This window comes from Myotis brandtii, unplaced genomic scaffold (genome assembly GCF_000412655.1).
Source record: "Myotis brandtii unplaced genomic scaffold, ASM41265v1 scaffold827, whole genome shotgun sequence".
In the NCBI taxonomy this organism is placed as follows: domain Eukaryota; kingdom Metazoa; phylum Chordata; class Mammalia; order Chiroptera; family Vespertilionidae; genus Myotis; species Myotis brandtii.
The window spans coordinates 200,541-222,098 of NW_005371360.1; the positions used below are offsets into that span (position 1 = coordinate 200,541).

General features: G+C 55.0%; 1 protein-coding gene across 4 annotated transcripts in view; it reads left to right on the forward strand.

Annotated features, from left to right (window-relative positions):
* The window catches only part of KDM4B (lysine (K)-specific demethylase 4B), a 110,880-nt gene that overhangs the window by 72,507 nt on the left and 16,815 nt on the right, over positions 1-21,558 (forward strand). The window contains exons 10-13 of one of the 4 annotated variants that reach the window (XM_005884377.2): positions 4,769-4,965; positions 12,982-13,083; positions 13,456-13,655; positions 21,107-21,549. In XM_005884377.2, coding sequence (XP_005884439.1) covers positions 4,769-4,965; positions 12,982-13,083; positions 13,456-13,655; positions 21,107-21,549 — 942 coding nt within the window. The other 3 variants (XM_014531904.1, XM_014531905.1, XM_014531906.1) reach the window with 3 other exon arrangements.

Here is a 21,558-nt window from a genome sequence, read left to right on the forward strand (position 1 = left end):
AAGTAAACATCATTACATAAAAGGGTATGGTCTTTTTTTTTTTAGTTTTATTCATTTCAAACGGGCCGGATCTTTCAAACGGGCCGTAGTTTGTCCATGGCTGATTTAGATCCTTTGCCCTCTTCCTTTTCTTAAAAGGACAGCAGTCCTATAGGATAGGACCCACCCTATGACCACATTTAACCTTATTTACCTCCTAATGGCCCTGTCTCCAGATAGTGTCACATTGGGGTTCAGGGCTTCAACATAGGAATTGGGGGGGCACAGTTCATTTCAGCCCATAGGACACATCTGTGGTCGCTCTCACAGTTCACTAAAGTTGGCATGTGGGAAGCTCACCACCAAGGTCCTCAAGTTACTCTTTAAAAATCATTTTATGACTTAAATCAAGGCTGGACAAACTTTCCATAAATATTTAGTGAATATTTGGGGATTGCAGGCTATGTGGTCTTTGAATAATTGCTCAGGTCTGCCATAGCAGCACCAATGCGACCGTAGTAGGGCAATGTGCCAAAAAAACTATTTACAAAAACAGGTGGCAGGCCAGACTTGCCCACGTTCCAGAATTTGTGCACTCTGACTTAAGTCATTTACCTGCTCAATAAAGAGATTTAGAAAGATAAATAGCACAAATTTTTTTGACTCCACAAACAAAAGAACCATGGTTGGTGTTTGATGAATGTCCTTGGCTTTTTCTAAAGATTTTTGCTCTTAATTGGGGCTTTACTGTATTCTTGACTGTGTATTTTGTATTTCCTCAGATAACAGATCCATCCTAAGAATGTTTCTGTTATTTAAATGGCGCCATTGGGCGGATTTATCTTTTATCCAATCTGTCCACGATTGTTGAACAGCATGGTTAGTTTTTCGTGTGTGTGTGTGTGTGTGTGTGTGTGTGTGTGTGTGTCTCAGTAATGAAACAGAGAACGCTTTGTCTGGATTTTTCACTTCTTTGGGCGAGATCCCTAGGAGGGGGAGGTGAGGGACGAGTTGCTGAAAGGAGCTGTGGTCCTCATTTTGTTCAGGGCTTGTCAGAGCTGCACCTCCGCCTCTGTCTGGTTGGCAGCTGGTGTCTGCTGTCTCCAGCAGCCTGGCCTTGCTGGGGCTGCATGGGGCAATGGTGGCCAAGCCATCCGGCCCTCTTTTCCTCTGGGGGGGCGGTGCAGGGGGTGGAGCTGTGCCTTCTCTCTGCTGTCACTTGAAACAGCACTTGTTCCTCCTGTGTTCAGGGAGAGTCATTGAACTCACTCTGCTGATTAATTAAACCGTTGCAGGCAGCTAGCTCCTGGAACGGTGGCGCTGTCAAGGGCTCTTTGAGGCACACTTTGCAGGCTGTCAGGCCGCTCTTGATGTTAGGCACCATCTGAGAGCCAGTTTCTGCTCATGAGTGTTGCGGATGCCGAGAGGGGTGCCCATCCAGCCCCAGCCCAGTCGTGCCTCTTCACTCTGATGGCATCACTGGTGAATGGGGAGGGGCCACAGGTGCTGGGCCCAGGATCTTGGGATGGGGTGAGCAGGTGGGGGTCTAAGCCTTTTGTGGACAGGCCCACCCTCTGGACAGGTGGCAGGCCTGGGAGGAGACCCAGTGAAAAAGCAGCTTGTCTCAGAGCAGACCATCATTGGGACCCAGGCCATGAACTCCGCATCCCCTACCCCACCCCTCATGTCCCTGTCTCTTACCTTGACTCCTTTATCTGTCCCCAGATGCCCCACTCAGCACTAATGGAGCCACCAGCCTCTGGGCCCTGGCTGATTTGAGCAGGACTGGCCGCTCAGAGTCCTCATTACTTAGTGGCTCTCAGAGCGGGAGCCCCTGCCTCTCATGATTCTGTTGTCTGAGTGCTTTATGCCTCCGTGATGGTACAGAAGGCCCTGGGGCATGCAGGGGACCCCTCAGACCTCCTCCCCCACTGGTGCTCGATTTCTCTATCAGAAACTAATGACATGGCCAAACCCTTGGAGGAGCCTGTCTCTGTTGCGGTGCTGACAGGGGACCGCCAAGTGGAGGAGCTGGAATGAGAGCAGCAGAAGCTGTCAGCTTTAGTCAGTCCCGCAGACCCTTATGAAAACACCAGTTTTCCAGAAGGTTTGGGAGCCCTATGGGCTGGAGGGGGACGATCGATGGGGAAAACAATAGTGTGATTTACTCTCAAACTCAGTTCCTTCCCTGGGCGCTGCTCTGAGGCTGCCCTAAGGACTCGGCCACCAGCCTCTGCCTCCTGCCTGCTCCCAGCCCCTTTCCAGGATGGGCCCTGCAGGTGGAGGCGCTCTGTGCTGCACCTGGGCCCAAAGTGAAACAGCTGCAAGTAATGTTCCACTATGCACGTGACCCCAAAACAGAAGATGGCCAGGTGGGGGTGCTGTTGTGGGGTCTGGCATGTTCAGTCCCTGAAAGTTCCTATTAAGATGTTACCTTAGCGCCGAAACCGGTTTGGCTCAGTGGATGGAGCGTCGGCCTGCGGACTGAAGGGTTCAAGGTTCGATTCCGGTCAAGGGCATGTACCTGGGTTGCGGGCACATCCCCAGTAGGAGATGTGCAGGAGGCAGCTGGTCGATGTTTCTCTCTCATTGATGTTTCTAACTCTCTATCTCTCTCCCTTCCTCTCTGTAAAAAATCAATAAAATATATTAAAAAAAAAAAAAGATGTTACCTTCTGAACTTCCTTACCCAACCTGTCAGGCTGAAACAGTAAAGGGTTTGCAGTGCCTGCACCCTGAGCTCAGCTGCTCAGTCCACAGAGGCACTGTCACTGAGTCCTGAATCCAGTGGGCTGTCACTTCCTTCCTGTGGGATCCCCAGGACCCTGCCTTCTTCCTACTGCTTCCTCACAGGTGCCCATGCTCCCCAAGTCTCTGTCCCTAACTCATGACAAACCCACCCCACCCCGAACCTGCACAGAGCCTCGAGAGAGGCTGTCCCCAGTGGCTTCGTCCTGGTTGGGTGAGGAAGCCAAGCCAGGCTCCAGGCCATCGGAGCAGTTGGCTCCCTGGCTTGCGTCTATGTGTCCCCCTCTGTGGGTGCATGCAGGTGCTTTTTTCAATTACTTAAAGGAAAAGCAATTGCAGAGCCGCTCGATATAAATCCCTTAAGCTGCTGTTGATGGTGATGCAGGGGAGGCCACGGCCCGGCCAGGATTCTGAAACACGGGCACCATCTGTGGTCTTGCCATCCACAGCCAAATTATACCACCAGCCTTTCTGTGTTCTGCAGATTTTCATTAAATGAATTGAGTTTACTGGGAATCTCTTGGCCATAAATATTCCCTCCCTGTCTGCATTGTGTCAGTGCTGCTCCCAGTCCAAGCTCCCACATCCAGGCTGGGAGTGGGGAGGGGAGGGGGCGCTGGGGCTGCAGGAAATGCCCCAGGACATTTTTTGCAGCCTCAGATTTGGGGTCATAAATACTTCACTGTTTCCAGAGAAAATTGAGGGGAGTTTGAAGAACTTGACAGGACAGGGTACATAATTGCCTCATTTAATTAAGTGTTTTCCTTTCTGTTTCCTTCTTTTCCGTTGAGAAAGTGGCAGTGACATTGAGAAGGTTGTAAAAGGAAGGAGAGATGTGCATTTAAAATGGAGATGAGTTTTTAGCCACGGTTGGAAATGGGCTTCTCCTGAGCCTGTTTATAGAGTGGCCGGGAGAGGTCCCAGCTTGTGGGGGCTGCAGTAGGTGTCCCTGAGGGGCAGCTGCCCCGAGGCCTCCTGTCACCGGTTCTCAGGACAGGCATGTCCCCAGAAGAAGGCAAGGACTGTGCCTACTTTAGAGAAAGGCAAGTGCGGCACCCCAGGGTCAAGGTCACCCCTGAGATCCCCTCATCCTCTGCACCCTTTTCCCGAACTTCCACACAGCTTCAGCCATCCCTGTGGAGACCCCTCTTCCAGAGTCTGTCACCCATTCCAGGGGCTGCTGTATCCTTGGGAGCCTAGACCAGAAGCCAGCAAACTGTAGCCTGCGCCAAATCTGGTCCCTGCCTCTTTTTGTAAATAAAGTTTTATAAACGCAGCCATGCCATTCCTATAGTATCTCCGATGGTTCCCAGCTTCAGTGCAGAGTTGAGAGGTTGTAACAGAGACCATGTGGCCCACAAAGCAGAAAAGGTGATTGCTTGGCCCTTTATGGAGGTTGCCAGCCCTGCCCTAGATCAGAAGTCCCCTCTGTTTCTTCCTCCCTCTCACAATAGGATGGTTCCCATCTGATCTTGGCCTCATGCACAGGTAAGCGGGAGGCCAGGACCACCTGGGTTCCTCTCGCTGACAGGGCTCCCTGTTGGAGTCCGGATTCTGGGATTCTTGGCTGGCTTCTCTGGCCTCTAACGCCCCCAGGTGTCAAATGTCCCCAGGATACCTGTGGTGTGGTGCCTCCTGCACATGCCCAGCCCTGGGGCCACCACAACACTATAACCTGGAGGGAGAGGCTCTGAGAACATGTGGTTTGTTGCAGGGGGTGGTGTTCAGAGCATAAGAAGGACTGTGTTTGAGCCTGTCCTCATCACAGGTGTTTGCCCCTTTGCTGTGGACACAGGGACCCTCCTGTTCAGGGCAGTGTCTGCTCCAGGCCACCTGGCATTTGTTCCTTGGCACCATGTGCCAGGTGTTGGACCAGAGGCTCCTATTTGGGGGTGGGGGGTGGGGGTACAGCTTGGAAAAGGACATTCAGTGGCCTCACCTTCACCTGGGACAGGCAGATACCACTTCCTGTCTCATGATAGAAGGTCTAGTGTGGGGTGGCTCACCCTCGGGCTCAGAGGGTCTCTCCTGCCTCCCGCAGTGCACGTGCCGGAAGGATATGGTCAAGATCTCCATGGACGTCTTTGTGCGTATCCTGCAGCCAGAGCGCTATGAGCTATGGAAGCAAGGCAAGGACTTCACGGTGCTCGACCACACCAGGCCCACGGCCCTGAGCAGCCCTGAGCTCAGCACCTGGAGCACCTCCCGGGCCTCACTCAAGGCAAAGCTCCTCCGAAGGTGAGTTGCCAAGGAACTGCCCTGTGCCTGGCACTGCTGGCGACCGTAAGTGACCCCCAGCCTAGTCAGACGCTGCTGGCAGGTGGCCTCAGGCTGTCCCCTCCCTCTCTCCCTCTTTTTCTTTCCTCTCCTCCTCCTCTTCTTCTGTATCTTGCTGCTTCTCAGTCAGAGTGTTTCTCAGGCCCTGACCTTTTCGAGTTTGCAGGCCTCGTAGCAGGCGGTGTCTGTGTTGTTAGACTCAGTTTCCCTCCTGCTCCTTGTCCACCAGCTCCTGGGAGGCTGACCCTTTGACCCTCCAGCCATCCGGGTCCTCTCTGGGACAGCACACGCTGTCTCTCTTCCTTGTCTGCTTGTGACCTTAGGTGAGAGCCCTATGTCTCTGTGTTGGGGCTGTTGGGCTCCTCCTTGGCTCGGAACGATGGCAGGTACCATGCTGGAGCCGTGGGGCACAGGGGTCCAGTACTTGGTCCGTATCCCTGCCATTTCATGTTTTGACTGCTCGCTTCGGCTTTTTCGATAATGTGCTGCTCAGATTCACAATCTTGGAGTCACTGAGAGACCCGTCCTCCCAGGGACATCCTTTGCCACCCCCATTCCATCTCAGGGAGCTCCCTCCTGGCCCATGCCTTTTATGACAGTGTGGTGGCTGCCCAGCCTCAGGTCTGGCATCCATTGGGGGAGGAGAGGGTGAAGTGGCTGCACCCTCTTGCCATCAGCACCATAGTCATGGGGGCATGGGTGGCAGGTCCGGGAAGAGGAAGAAATTGACTTCCTGCCAGGAGGGAGATAGCAGTGAGCACTGTGCTCTTGGTATCACCTTGTAGCCCCGGAAGCGGCGGTCCCATTTTCCTCTCTTCTCTGGGAAACATCAAGGCTTTCAGGGCTCTGAGCTACTCAGACAGAGTTCCAACGCACTCAGTTTTGGTGCCCAAGGAATGTTCAGCAAGTCCTCACTGCGAAAGCCACCACAGACAGTAGGCTTTGCATAAACAATGAATGTGGTGTGCCCCAATGAAACTATTTGTGGACTGAAGTTGGAATTTTATATCACTTTCACATGTCACAAATTATTATTATTCTTTTAACTTTTTACCAGTTAAAGATGGAAACAACTTTCTTAGCTGGGGGGCCACACCAGAACAGGCAGCGGGTGGATTTGGGCCTCGGGTGAGGTTTTCCAATTGCAGCCTCTTGGTCACTTCTGGCTTCTCTTGTCCCCACTGATGATGGACAGTTGGCCCCAGGGACGGGCACTGAGGTGAGGGCACTCGGACAGTTCCTCCCTTTGGCTGTGCCCGGTTGGTGGCACTCCCACACTCTGCAGAAGCACCCTTTAAACTCTGCCCGCTCCAGAACCTTCTTCCCCGACGGGGCTGTTCTAGTTTTCAGCGCGTTTGTCTGTGAATCCAGAGTCTTTGGGCAGTCTTGGCTTCACCCACGTGTTTTCCCACCCCTTGGCCTCTGCCTTTGAGAACGTTCCATCAGCCCAGAATGCTTTCACATCTGTTCCTGACAGCCCACCTGAAGGTGAGTCTCTCTTTACTGATTTCTTTTGTTGTCTGTCCTTTTGATTCCTGCTCTCCTGTGTGTTCTCACGAAAAGCAACTTCTCTCGGTGAGGCACATCTGTGCAGCGCCTGATCCCTCCCAGCAGGGTGAGCTTGCTGAACAGAGCCCAATGCAGCATTTGCATAACGGCTAATGGATTGTGGCTCAGTCTAATTGGTCAACAGAGCAGACTGCCAATAATTAAGCGCACATCCAGAAATGGATGGGATTAGAGGACCGGGCCCCACCAGCTATGCTTCCCTTAGCCGGAGCCTGCTGTGTGCAGAGGAAGCTTCCCCACAGCCCTCTCCCTGCCCGCTGCCCCCCTCACTCCCTGAGCCCAGCCAGCCCTCAGTAGAGGGCGCTTGGCCCGCTTGTCACGCTTTGTTCCTTTCTGGAGCGTTCCTCTCTCGCCTCAGCCTCCTCTGCTTCCGACCTGGGGAGCTGTAATATTCCGACAGAGGGATTGAATAACAAATTAAGTCGTGTCCCCAAGGATATAATTTTCTTTAAAGCTTTCAGTCTGTAAAATAAGACAGATCCCACCCCCACCCCCCTTTTTTTAAATCATAGAGGGGCTTTCTCTGTAAAGGTTGATTGGGGGACTGACATTTCAAATCCCAAGACTGCTACCCTCAACCTGAGAGTCAGTGACTCTCACAATTGCCTGTACCTTTCTCTCTTGGCCCAGTGCCCACAACACATGGTCGTCCTGCACCTGCCCCTCATCTCCACTGAGGGGTGTGCTCCCCTCAGCCTCAGAGAGTTTGTTTTTGAGGGAAGGGCGGCTTGGGCTAGATAGGGGTAGGGGCAAATGTGGCTTCTAGACCAGGGTTGTGTGTCTCCTCCCCTGAACTGTCCCCTGCACCCCTGCACTGTGGACACTTAGGCTCATCATTCTCTGTGGGGGCCCCTTTGGGCACTGTAGGGTGTTGAGCAGCATCCGCGCCCCATCCTAGTCAATGCCAGGAGCTCCCCAGTCCCAGTTCTAATGGCCACAGATGTCCTAGGCAACACCCAGTGTCCCTGGTTGGAAACCCTGCCCTAGGCAGAGGTGGTGGCATCACAGTGGCTCCATGTTCATCTGTTGTCCATCCCCACTCCTCATGTCCCCCTGCAGCTTCGCCTTGTCCTTTGGCCCTGCAACTTCTCCCTGGTCCCTGCTCAGACCGACCCAGCCAGGTCCCCGCCACCCTACATGGAGAGTCCAGCCTTCCTGACAGCCCCCCACCCTGAGCCCCACATGTCATCTTAGAGCAGAGTCCAAGTGTTGGCCTCTCCAGGAGAGAATGATCTTGTCACCCTCCCTCGGATTTATCTTCCATGCCTAAATCTTGTTGAATACACTGACCCTCCCCCATGACAAACAGGGCACAAAGCTGGGACTTCTTGCTCCCAGCTGTGTGGCCTCTTCGGCCCTCACCACCAGGTGGGATCCTGCTTTGCTGGCACAGGCCATCATAGAGTCTGGCGCCTCTCCCAGCCCTGGTCTCTGCCAGCCTCCCCTCCTCCCATTCCTACCCGCAGCCCTTCTCCATGTGCAGACTGTCTTTTCCTCCCGCCTCCTTGTTACTTCCAACGAGAACATCGAGAAACGCAGCCCATTGACCACATGTTGCAGCAGGTGTGCATTCAGCTTGCTGTACACATGCTTATGGAACATCTGAGCTGCCACCACCATGCTAGTGCAGAGAGGAGACGCACTTCCTCACCAGGACCCAGGGTTCCCGCCCGTTCCAGCCCCTGCTAGCTCCACTGGCTATGACCTCCAGCTTCCCCTGCCATCCATGGGGGAAGCCACCAGCTGAGAGTGGCCAAGAGCCCCCTGGCCCTGCTTGCTCACCCGCACCACCTCTCACCACCTCTCGGATCACCATGGAAACGAGGAGCCAGGAGCAGCTCCAGCACCCCCTTTGATGCCTCCTGACTAGACACTGGACACCATTGAGCCTCTGACCCTACTCTTGCCAGGGTTGCCCTGGCGACTTACTGAATGTTTCCTAAATTGTTCTTCCCCAGAACACCCTCAGCAATTTCTCAGAGGCAAAAGCCTCTAGACGTCACACACCTGCTTGTCTATGTGGGCAGGGATAGTAGGAGGAGAGGGGCACATGTCCTGGGTCCGGGTGAAGGGGAGAAGGGCCCTGGGGTACAGAGCTCACAGCCCCTTGCACCCTGACCCAGGGGCTGCGCTGGCACCAACAGCCTTGGATGCCCCAAACTCCCCCTGGGTAAAAGCTGGTCCTGTGAGGGTTGACAGTCCTGCCTTAGGGAACAGAGGGATTGTGTGCTTTGGGCCCCTCGGTTCCCAAGCCCAGAGCCACTCTGAGCCCACTGCATAGGGTGGGGCCCATGAGGAGCCCCTGCTCTGCCTCTCCTGCCATTTAGGTTCCAAGGACACCCACTTCCATCTTGGAAATATTAGTACAGGTATTTGGACTCAGTTCCAATATTTGGTTTGTATAAACTAAGTAACGTCCAGTTAAGCCTGACAAAGTGCTCATTTATCTCTATCCTCCCCTGAAATGCCACTAAAATGACTGTAAAGGAGTGACAAATGGGAAGGGGGCCAACTGAGCAGCGCAGCAGACTTGGAAAAGGAGGAAAGGATGGCCAACGGGCACCTGACCGCAGCACAGAGGAGGCTCAGTTCAAGGGCTCACAGACAGGGTGCGGCTAGTTTGTGCTGAGGAGCTTCGGAAAGGCCTAGGGTTCCAGATGTGGGCACCTCCTGGGACAGCACCAAGGTGGGCTGCAGGCCAGTGTGTAAGGAACTGCTGGGCTGGGGGCACCCCCCACTCCACCCTAACTCCCAGCAGAGGATGGTGGCTCTGCTGCCTGGTGAGGTCAAGCCTGGGTGGTTCTGGGCCAGAGGCAGGGGCCTTCCTGAAGGTGAGGTTGTGGGAGCCTCGCTGCCAGCCCCACATGCCTCTAACCCAAGGCCAGAGACTGTAAGGGTCCTCTCTGGGTCACAGAATAGCCCAGCAGAGCAAAGCTATAGGTTCTGATGTTGGGGGTTTCCCGTGAAAAGACTGGACTCCTGCCCTCTCCATCCCCTTCAGCAAGCCCTGCTCACCCATGCATAGCCACCAACAACCTTCTTAGTCCCTCACACAACTCAGCCAGGGGTCCCTAAACCTCTGAGGAAACTCAGTGGAAGACAGAGAGTGTCTCAAACAAAAGGGAAAAGCAGAACTCCCCAGAAAGAGATGAGGCAAGGAGCAAGAAAGCTCACCTTCTCCTGTACGTTTATGATAGAAGCACCTGTTGCTATAGAAACATGTAGGAAAGAGATGGCTCTTGGACATTTAAAATGGGAGCAAAGAAGCCCAGCTGGTGTGGCTCAGTGGTTGAGTGTTGACCCATGAATCAGGAGGTCATGGTTCTATTCGGTCAGGGCGCATGCCCCGGGTTGTGGGCTCAATTCCCAGTAGGGGGTGTGCAGGAGGCAGCTGATCAGTGATTCCCTCATCATTAATGTTTCTCTCTCCCTCTCCCTCTCTGAAATCAATAAAAATATTTTTAACATAAAAAAATAAAATGAGAGCAAAGAAAACACAAGAGAGGGTTGGAAGATAGCTTGGGAAAACTAGAGGGCAGGACAGAAAGATCAGAGGCTCAGTCGAGGAACTCCAGCCTCTACTAGGAGTTTTAGGAAAAGAGAAAAGAACGATTCGCAAGAACCAAAGACGTTTTCAGATTACAGAGCCTGGCACTGGGGATGAGGATTATACGCACCTCGGAATATCACAGCTCTTCGGTTAAACAGAAGGTTTCCAGCTTCGGGAATGAATGAACATGTCAACATAAAGAACAAGGGACCCAAATGTCATTGGACTTGGCGATCATAATGCTACAAGCTAATAGACAAAAAGGACGAGGCCTTAGAAGTATGCACCTAGTGAAATTACCAACTAAATATGTGTGAGAGGAATAGGATCTTTTTAGACATGCAGAATCCCAGGTTTTCCCTCCTTTCTGAGAAAGCTAAAGGGTGTGCTCTAGCTACACAATGGCATCAGCCAGGAAAGACACGGAACCAGGGAAACCAAATCCAACCCAGGAGAATCCAAACCAGTTTCAACGTAAGGATGTCGTGGAGGTGTGTGTGGTGCCCTGAGTAGGAGCCACACCAGAGCTTGGAGATAACCAGGAAGGCCAAGCATCTAAGAGAGGAACAGTTACTCTAGGAAGAGCGAACAAAGCCTGCAGTGCAAGCAGCATGGATGCACAATATTTACAGTCAGTAAAATGTCAAACGTGGAATTTCACCACAACCGAAGATGGTGGCAGATTCAGGCAGAGAAGCTGGTGGATGTGGAAGCAGGAAGCATAGCCACACCCTGAGTGGTAACTAAGAGCTGCTTGGTAACTATGCAAAGGAAGCCAAACCAAAAAAATAAAAAGGAAGCAGCGTGGGGGAGACACATGGAAGTAACTAAGAGAAGAAACAGCTAAAAGAGAGGAGGGTCTTGTGTCTGGGGAGCAGCCCGGGGGATGCTGTTATGGTTGGAATATGATTAGGATGTGCCTGGTGGATGTCTCTCCCTCCCTCCGCCCCCCTCTGTGGCAAATTGGCCACAGGTTCTTCCTGTGTTAGTCTCCCAGCTTATGTACTCACAAAATGTGTATTTCTTTGCATGTTGACGTTCATCTTGCCTTCTCTCTACAGTAGGGCGTAGCCCTCTGCTTAAGTCTGTCCACCTAGTTCCACCCATTCTGGGGGTCTCCGTTTTGGGGGGGGGTGACCAGTGGTGCTGGGGGGCCCCAGAGCTCTGAGGCTGATGGAGTGTAGGGGGACGAGGGAGACCTGGCTCTCTGGGAAGATAGGGCCCCAGTGGGGACACTCCTGGTCAGCCCTGGGATTGGGTGGGCAGGGTCAGAAGTGCCAGTCCTGGGGTGGGGTGAGAGAGGGGACCGAGGGGCTGGGCAGCTACAGGAAGCTGAGGCCAGGTGAGTTGGTAGTAGGAGGATACCCCTCTACTGGGTGTCTGGGGCCAGCTTGGGGGTTCGCTTTGGGCACTCAGCCTTGTAGCCCTGTGGCCCCGCATCATTTCTAGACGTGGAGAGAAGCCCCTCCTCAGGTGACAGCTGGTGACGAAAGCCAGCTACATCTACCGCCAGGTCTTGGGGCTCGCCACCCGTTTCACTGTGGGGGCCATACCTGGCATTTCTCCAACTGACCCGGTGTGGATTCGCTGGTGGCTCTGCTGTGGTGGAGAGCATCTCTGGCTCCTGTGTCCCCTTCCGCCCCTGCCCTATCCCCTTCACAGTGACCCTTGCACGCCATGCTGTGTGTGATGCCATGCCTCTGCCCATGTTGCTCAATCCCCACCGAATGCTCCCTGCTTTTCACCTTTGGTCATGGGGTGATTCATGCTGCAAACATCAAGTGGGGCTTGTCACGTGCCCACTGTGCTCGGGAGATGGAGCAGCAGAGACTAGGGCCCTTGAGTTAGGCAGCCAAGCCATGAGAACAACCAGCCAAGGTTAGTGTTAGAAGACGCTTAGGAGGGGGCGCCCCAGAAGCCACATGGAGAGCAGGGGTGGGCTGGGGAGGCAGCAAGGAGGCTGTCAGGTCCCAGGTGGGAGGTAGGGGTCCTGGTGTCAGGAGCCCTCGGGGCCTCCCTGGGCCCCTACCCTTCCCTGGTCAGATAGCCCTGCTTCTGCTTGGTGAATGTTGGTCCTTGGAGGTGTGGCTGCCATGGGGACCCCCATAGGGTCTTCATATCTGAGTCTGACCTCACTGGGGCCACAGGAGAATTCATTGACAAGGGAAGCTGCAGCCAGCACCTCTCTTGGAAATGTCAACATTCTCGGGTTGCAGACTGGGATAGATGAAAAGGTAGTGGGGGCTGGTCATGAGGCCTGGAGCCTGCGGCCATGTGGGAGGGCATCACCCCCATTCCCTGGAGGGCGTTAGTGCCCTGCCCAAGGCTGGGCCTCTCCACACACCTGCCTCTGCCTGAGCTCCTGGGGTACTACTACACGCCTCCTGTCCGTCTAAAAGCTGCTCTGTCCCCTCCCCGGAAGGCTCCAGGATCCTGTTTCCCAGAACCCCTACAGGGGTGCCCTGGCACTAATCTGCAGGCCCACTCCCTATTGTTGCTTTCTTTTCTTCCTTTTTAACCCAATTCTCTCTCCTTTTCACTAAGAAGCCATAGCTAAGCCTCAGCGTGAATTCTCACTGTGGGCGAGGTTCGCCCCGCCATCCCCAGGACTGTGACACCCTGAGCCGAGCTGGATGTGGGGACCCGATATCCCGCCGGCCCGGGCCCTGACCTGGAGGCGGGTGACAGGGCGAAGAGGGTCATGGGTGCAGGTTGTTCCCTGGGCGTGGAGCTCCGGAGTGTGGAGAGGCGCACGGGGAGCCCTACGGAAGCAGGCGCCGAAGTCGAGGCCTTAGATGAGGCGCCGTGGGGAGTTAATACCAGTCCTAGAGAAAAACTCCCTGACATTTACATTCTAGACAAATTAGTCTGAAAGAAAGCAGACACTGGAAAAAGACTGAGGAGGAGAGGAAACCAAATCTAGAGAGGAAGAAAGAGCAGAGCAAAAAGCCGGGCCTGTCGTAAGTGCACCTTTTGTTTTGTTTGTCGTTTAGGCATTTTCCACCAGCTGCTGTTTCCATTGGGATCATGCTCCCTGTCCCTCCCACCCCCACCACAGGGGGGCTCCTGGAGCCCAGGTTCATCCAGTCATCCCATCTCCAGCTATCATCAGCACCTGCTTTGACATGGCCCCACCATCCCATTGCCCTCCCCATCCCCTCCCAGGCCTCTCTCCCTCCACCACCCCTACCCTGGCCCCTGGAGCCACCGCCTGAGGGTCCCCTGTCCCCTGTCCCCTGATTCTGGTTGTGGAGCCTCTGTACTGCCGAGCACAGACCTGGGGCTCTCCCCTCTGCTGTTTCACCTCCTTTCTGATGACTCCCCCTCTCCAGGTCTCACCGGAAACGCAGTCAGCCCAAGAAGCCCAAGCCAGAAGACCCCAAGTTGCCCGGGGAGGGGGCGGCTGGGGCGACTCCTCCCGAGGAGACCAGTGGTAGTGCGAAAGAGGAGGCTGCACAGGAGGCGGATCCCGAGGACGAGGAGGAGGATCCTCAGCTGCCACCGCAGGGCCGGGAGGCAGAGGGCACAGAAGGTCAGTTACAGCCGGGCGGGGAGGCCGGGCCTGGTGCCCACGCCGGCTCCTTCCTGACCCCCGGCCGGTGGAAAGAGCCAGCTTCGCTCTGGCTACAGGGTTTCTGCTCTTTAAGAACCCATTTCATGTGCTTTCCTGGCTGGGTGAGGCATTTCATAAGACATGTTCGTCTAGGGGTGCTGTGAAAAGTCCCTCTTCTCCCAGAAACTGAAGAGGCGGTCTCAGTCCACTTGGGCTGTTCTCACAGAACACCACAGGCCAGGCAGCTTAAAAACAGCAGCCTCGTGGTTCTAGAGGCAGGGAGTTGAGATCGGGGTGCTGTGTGGCCGGGTCCTGGTGAGGCCCTCTTCCAGGTCACAGATGGCTGCCTTCACGCTGTGGCCACACGTGGAGGAGCAGCGAGCTCTGCGGCCTCTGCTGTCAGGGCACCGATCCAGTCAATGAGGGCCCTGCTCTCATGACCCGATTACGTCCCATAGGCCCCATCTCTTGAGACTATCACGTTGGGGGGTAAATTTCAACATAATGCATCTTGGGGGACATTCAGCCACAGCAAAGTTTGCCCATCGTGAAAGTGGCCAGATGTTGGTGAGCCTGCACTGGGGTCGTGGTGGAGTGTCTCAGAAACATACCCTTCACACAGCACAGGACCATGTTAGCCATGGAACATTAGTATGTGTTTTAAAGGTTCCCACTCCCGTGTTTTACAGCATTTCCTTTTCTTTTTTATAGCTCGTTTCATTTTTCTAATTTATAGCTTTAGCTACTCCCACGTTTGCACATAACAGCTGCTCCCAGGGTAGAGGAGGGGCCTCTCCTCTCTGGCCCCTTCTAGGCTCCGGGCAATAATGGGGCCCGGATGGTGATTGCCTGAGGGTCGTGCCTCAGGCCTCGGTCACAGGCCATAGTCACCGGAGGGTTCTGCTTGGGTCCTCAGTTCCCCTCTTGATGTCTGTGTCTTGGGATGTGTGAGCTCAGCACGGCCCTGACTATTTCAGCATTGTGTGCTCACCAGGATGTGGCATCCAAGGTGACTATTCATATGTCACAGTTGGAGACGGACCTGGACGTACCCACAGGCCGATGCTGGGGTTCCCAGTTAGGGAGTGACTGTCCCTTGGCTGGCAGGTGAGTGTCTCTGAGGGGGACCCTCAGGCACTCACAAGGGGAAGAGCAGAGCATTTTTGGGTGAATTGTGTGCTGGCGCCTTCCCAGACGTTCCAACACGTGCTTGTCTAGTGGGGCGTCACACACCCAGGAGGTCCAGAAGGCAGGATGGAGCAAGAAGGCGCCTAGTTGGCGAGGAAGCATGTGCCGGCAATATCTGGGCATAGGCGTGATCCCCTACGTAGAAAGGGATGTGGGGACTGAGCTGTTGGGTCATTGATCCGGTACAGGAGCCGAATGAGCCCCACACAGAAGTCAGGTCTCATTCCCATGGCCAGCCATGGGCAGATGGCAGCATTGTTGGATGCTACCTACAGTAAAAGCAACCAACGTGTAAGCACCTTGGAACAAAGCTAACAACAAATAAAAGACCTTTATGGAGAAAATTAGAGACATTTTTGAAAAGTGAGGAAGAATTGGTAAATAAATGGAGCCATGTGTGTTGGGAGAACTCTCCCGTGGGAAGGTCCAGTCCTCCCCTCCCCCAACCACTATCTGGGGGTTCTCAGCTCCTTCAGGATCCCAGCAGGGTGTGGGGGTTCGATCTAAATGTAGATGGAGGGAGAGAGGTAGAAGAGGAGAGTCAGGGGAGGTCTGGGGACTGGCCGTCATTTCACAGGGCAGGAGTGAGCACCCCCTCCACTGCAGGTGGGAGGGGCGAAGGTCACCGTCTGTGCCCAGGGGACTCGCAGAGGTAGCCTCAAATGTCGGGGGGCACGCGCACAAGGTCCCATTTACTTACAGTTCAGAAAACTCACCAGCTGGACAGTGGGTTGTTGAGGGAGCTGTTGAGTCGGCTTAGGCTGCCTAACGAAGCACCCAGATGGGCTACGGGGGCTTCAAAAACAGTTTCTCGTCTCACGGATCTGGAGGCCAGAAGCCCATGATTCAAGGTGTTGGCAGACCTGGTTCCTTCTGAGGCCTCTCTCCTTGGCTTGTAGATGCCGTCTTTGCATTCACATGGCGTTCTCCCTGTGCCAGCATCTCTGCCCTAATGTCCCTGTCATGAGGACACCAGTCACATTGGATTAGGGCCTCGCTGATGACCTCACCTGAGCTCATGACATCTGCAATGACTCTAAGGCCACATTCAGGGGCACTGGGAGTAGGACTTCAACATAGGAATTAGGGGTATGGGGACATAATTCAGCCCATAATAGAGAATAAACACACTAAAACCAAGAGAGAAGCCTTGGGTTACTCCTGGGGGCTCCCTGAGTGGGGGTGGGGGATCTGGGAGGGGCACATGGTGTCACGTGCCATGGTCCTTCAGGCCTGGCACTGGCGTTGTGTGTGCTCCTGGATGTAAGAATACGAATGAACACGCACGTTCTGTAAGGCAGTTGGGTGGTCGAGCTTGGGTTGTGATGGTTAATAATGAGCTCTCCGAGGTGGGCCCCGGGACCTAGGGCCTCATGATGGGGGGCTGCTTCCCCAGCTGGCTGCCTAAACAGGAGGTTTCGTGTCCCTTGAGAGTAAAACATGCGCTATGGGTGAAACCACAAGCCACATGGAGGGGGATGTGGAGGACACGTGTTCTCCTCACCAGTCGTTGCATTCACTCCCCTTCCCCTCAACAGTCTCACCCCAGGACCCCTGGGCCTTTTCCCAAAGGGCTTCAGGGTCTGCATTGCAGGGATGGTCACAGTGTCATTATGGTGTCATGTGGCCGGGCCTCGGTGCAGTCCTCCAGGACTGTGGCTTTCATGGCTTCCAGCGGCACGTGGACCCCAGCAAGGATGGGGCCGTTTCCGGGGTGGTGTGTCTGCTCAGGGCTGACAGTGCTCCCCAGTGTTCAACACCCACCTTATTCCTGTCCCGTGACAGAGCCCTGTTCCCAAGAAGGAGGAGTTGGGTTGTGTGGGGGGGGTCTTTTTCTAAAAAGGAAGTGGTCCCTTGGGGGCACTGGATGTGGCTGCCACTGCTAGAGAGCCTCCTGGGAGCCATCTCTTGAGCCCTTGGTGGGAAGACAACTCTGAACACATCAAATAAGTGTTTGCAGTCAGGGGTGACAGCAAACACATCGGGGAATGAGTAGAAGGTTTTAAAGTGGTTTCCAGACTTCCTTTAATACCAGCTTAATGTCCCTAAAAGCTGTAAGTGCTAAGGATCATGTCATGTGTGAGCAATAATTTTGTGTTTGCAAAGGGAGACCATTTGCTGTTGCTCTGACAGCATCTGGGTGCTGGAGGGGCAGGAGGAAGCCCCCGGGGGTGGGAGGGACCCTGGGCTGGCTGATGGGGCCCTAGGGTCTGGGAGGCTGCTTCCCAGCTGCAGGTGTCCCCCTCTGCACCCGCCGCTGGGTGGTCTGGGAAGAGCTGCTGCCCTGGGAAGGACCAGCAGCCTCTCTCTGTCCTCCACCCCCATGCCCACCCTTCCCCAGGCAGAAGGCAGGAAGGCAGCCGTGTCAATCCTGGTTTGCCGGGACAGCAGGGGCTCCTTTCTCCTGCCTGGCCATGGCCATGTCACAGTGCTCTGGCCCCACCTCTAGTTGGGCACGGCCTTTCTCACAGTTTGGGAGATGGGGCAGCAGGAGGGCTGGTCCCGCCACAGTGCCGTACACTCCTAGGCAGAGCACGCAGCCAGAGGGACCCACCCTGAGACCTCCCAGGATCTCGAGGAGACAGGAGTACCCTGTGAGCAGTATGCGCTGTGGGCAGTTGATGGTCATGGAGCCCCTGGTTTCAGGAGTGGCCTGACAGCTTGTGACTGGCTTTAGGACAGGACAGCAAAGGCTTCTGTACCCAGCAGGGAACAGATGGGCTGGGCCTTTATGTGTCTTCACTTGGAAACACATATTGCCATGTAGGACCCCCCTCCCCCCCCAAGCACAGTCCATCCAGGCCTCACCCACACCAGGCTGCACCCTGCCTCGGGCTCTGCATGGGAAGAATGCGGAGTTGACAGGAGTGGCCTGGACTATGGGACCAAGATCAGCTCGCCCAAACTGGGCAGGGGGTGGAGAGGTGTGGAAGGGTGTGGAGTGGAGTGTCTCTAAGCCAGATTGCAGTCATGAGGCCACCACCCCCTTCTGTGGGCAACATATAGCAGAAGTTGAGCTTGGGATCCCAGATCTATCACATCATCTTAGTGCACCCCCTTACCCCCCTCTCCCCCTCCCCTCTGCCATGAACTTGGTGCCGTAGAGAAGGTGTGGGAACTCCAAAGAACCAGTCAGGTTGATAAAATCCAATGGGGGTAGGGGGTGGTCTTGGCTGTGGCATCCTCCCCACTTCTAAGAATAGTACTAGAAGGGCCTCAGCTCGTCTGCTATGGGAGGGTGGCGGGGTCCCTGCATTCTGCCCACCTGTGTCCTGAACCCCAGGAGGTGGGCGGCCCTACCTGCTGGGGAGGGACTGGCTGGGATCCTAAGCCTCCCTTTTTTCCCCTTGACCCTAAGCCCTTTTTTTTCCCTATTAATCCTCACCCGAGGATAATTTTTCCATTGATTTTTAGAGAGAGTAGAAGGGAGGGGAGAGAGAAACATTGATGTGAGAGACACATCAATTGGTTGCCTCCAGGATGCGCCCTGACTGGGGTTGGGGATCAAATCTGCAACCCAGTTACATGCCTTTGGGAATTGAGCCCATGACCCCTCAGTGCGGGGCTGATGCTCTAACCACTTAGCATACCAGCCAGAGTGACCTTAAGCCCTTTTAATGTGACATTTCTGCTCCATTTTGAGGCTTCCTCAGGCCCCAGCAGGTAGGGAGCTTGCTGAGGTCTGGCAGGGTGGCCTCTGATGGGGTATGAGGTGGGAGGGGAGTCCTGTGGTAACAGAGCCTTGAGCCCCCAGGTATCCTTCCTGACCTTGGGCTTGTCCCCTTAAGGGCCCTCTGTGTGTTTGTCTCCCTCGGCTTCCCAGAGCCTGGAGACATGAGGAAAGGGCCAGAACTTGTACCTTTTTGACAGCAGAGTCTCCAGAGTGGAGAGTAAATTGGACCCACTGTCCTCAGGATGACAGACTGGTGCGATTTCCATTCAATATTTGGACTATGAGGGAGAAAGAAATACTGAATTTCTTTAGAGAACAAAGCATTTATCTGAAAGTGCCTTTTACACAAATAGGATAGCGGCTCTAGGGCCATCCTCTGTGCTGGTTCTGTAAATTAGCCCCAACACCACTCTGGCCACTGATCTTCCAGGCCCCTGGTCACCTGCCGGTCACCTCCTGGTCACCTCCCGGGGCCATGGTGCTGTTACCAGGTGTTACTGAGCAATGCTCCACATCTCTCTCCCTCCACGTCCCTGGACGGGGAAGGGGCCTTTGTTGTAGGGAGCCGTCCACTACTGGAGGGGAGGGAGGTCTATTATTTGCTTTCCTTGGTCAGATAGCTTGACCAGACTCATGAGGGTCTGGCGGGAGGGGGTCACCAAGGCTCCCCTTGGGGCAAAGGCGAGAGAAGAATCCTTGGTGCCTCCAGAAGACTCAGGACCAGAAGGCAGGGGCCAGGGTGGGGGTGAGCATTCCCTGTCTTCTGGCTGATGGAGCCTCTCTTGAAAGACACAGGTTATGCTTGCCAAGGACACCATGGGCTGTCCCAGCAGCCAGTGCAGGGCTGCAGCTGCAGACGCGGGAGGGTGGGAGCAGGGAGTGGAGAAGGGGAGGGGGAGGGGGACTGGGGCATGTCCTCATGGTTCCAGAGGCCTGGTTCCAAGCTCTGCAGCCCCCTTATTGGGAGTGAGTGGGCGATTCAGCTCCTCTCAGTGCTTTGGGCTGGGTGTCTGCTGGCAGGGAGGTTCCTTGCTTGTTCCTTCTTGGAGTCACAGTGCCGATCAGGGGTTAAGTGACAAGCCCTCACCCAAGGTCATCAGCACTTATTCCGTCATCTTTGGCTGAGGAACAAGGGTGACATATGGACGGGTTTTTATAGCAAGAGGTAAAAATGTGGATGCCGTGTTGCACACCAGAACTCATTATACTTCCTGTTGTCACTAGTTTCGCATGGAGAGGGACAGATCCTTGCCCTCCATTTGTCCTTATTTTCCCAGCCTGAGACTGTCGAGCACAGGTAACTCTGGGCCTCCGAGTCCTGTCAGCAGCACGACCCTCATCCGGGGTGTTCAGGAGCCCCTCCGTCGCAGGCAGCCAAGATAGTTGGTCCCCTGGTTCCAAGCCAGTGTTCCTCTTTATGTAGCATCCTAAACCCCTGGGGACCTGGGACACCCAAATGTTCTATGTGCCCATTCTCCAGACGGGGCAGGCAAGGCCTGAGGGCTCTAGAGCTCGCTGTGCTCCCAGCTCGCCCTGGTAGGTCATCACCATGCCTGTCATCCTTGAGAGGAGAGTCCCTGGGGCTGCCACGACAGTGACCTCACACATATATTTGCTTTCAGTCCTGGAGGTCAGAAGCCTCACGTGGGCCTCCCGGGGCTGACCCAGGTGTGGCAAGGCTGGTTCCTTTTTGAGGCTTCAGGGGAGGGTCATTTCCAGCTTCTGGAGGAACTGCATCCTGGGCTTGTGGCTCCTCCTTCCAGCGTCAGCATCTCTCTGACCCTTCTGTAGTCATGGCTCCCTCTGACCACAGCTGGAAAAGGTCCTCTGCTTTTAAGGACCCTGTTAGTACACCCAGACCATCTTCACTAACCCACTCCCATCTGCAAAGTCATGGCCATGTCAGGTTCCACACTCACAGGTCCCAGAGCTAGGACATGGGCATCTCTGGGGGCCATGATTCTGCTGACCACACACCCATCCTGGCCCCCAATTAAAATGCCATGGGAGACACGCCTCATCTACTTCCCACCCGCCCTGTCCCCTGTCAGGAAATCCCCCAGCACCGGCCCTTGGGGGCGGAAGGGTGTTCCAGGCCCTCCAGGCCCATCTGCTCTTGGTTCCACTTAAGTGACTTCTCCTTTATGGTTTATTGTTTGAGTCTTTGCTTTTAAAAAATTCTACAAGTTGTGTGTTTTTACTGTAGAAATACACAAAACTCAGATATCCGAAAGGAAAACAAATCCTGCCTCTTCTACCCCACCCCTTGGGAAAGACACATGTCTTTCCTCTACTTCAAGCTAATTCCAGAAGGTGCTTTGAGCACGTACAGAACCCAGAGGTGAGGGCAGGGGTGGGGGCTCCTCCAAGACTCGGAAGTGGCTGGTTTCCTGCCACCTGGCAGCATAACTGGCAGTGATTTTAACTTGCTCGAAGCCTGTGTTCTTTTGGGGAAGTCCAGAGGGGTTTCTCCTCCCCTCCAGCCAGCTCCTGCCTGGGTCAGGGGGCTCCCACGAGGGTGCATGGCCACTGGCCTCAGCTGTGACTGGTCTTTCCTCTCTTCTCACAGAGGACAGGAGGGGCAAGCTGCGGCCAGCCAAGGCCAAGGGTGACCGGAAGAAGAAGAGCCCCCTGCACCCTCACCACCCACTCCTACCCGAGCTGCCACCACCCCTGCCCCCCCAGTTCCCCGGTGAGGAGATGCCACCGCCCCCACTGGAGCCCCCAGTGCTGACCCCCGGCCCTGATGTCACTGAGGAGAGCCCCTTGCCACCGCCCCTCAATGTCATGCCCCCCGAGGCACCTGGCGAGGAGCTGGAGCCCAAGCCCCGCCCCATCATCCCCATGTTGTATGTGGTGCCCTGGGCCAGCCAAGCCACATGTGAGAAGGGCCGAGTGTCCTGCCAGCAGGCGTCTGAGCACTTTCCCCAGAAGGGCCCTGCCTGGAAGGAGCAGCTAGCCCCCATGGAGCTGACGGAGCCTGAAGAGGACAGTGGAGCCAGCGAAGTGCAGGTAGGATGC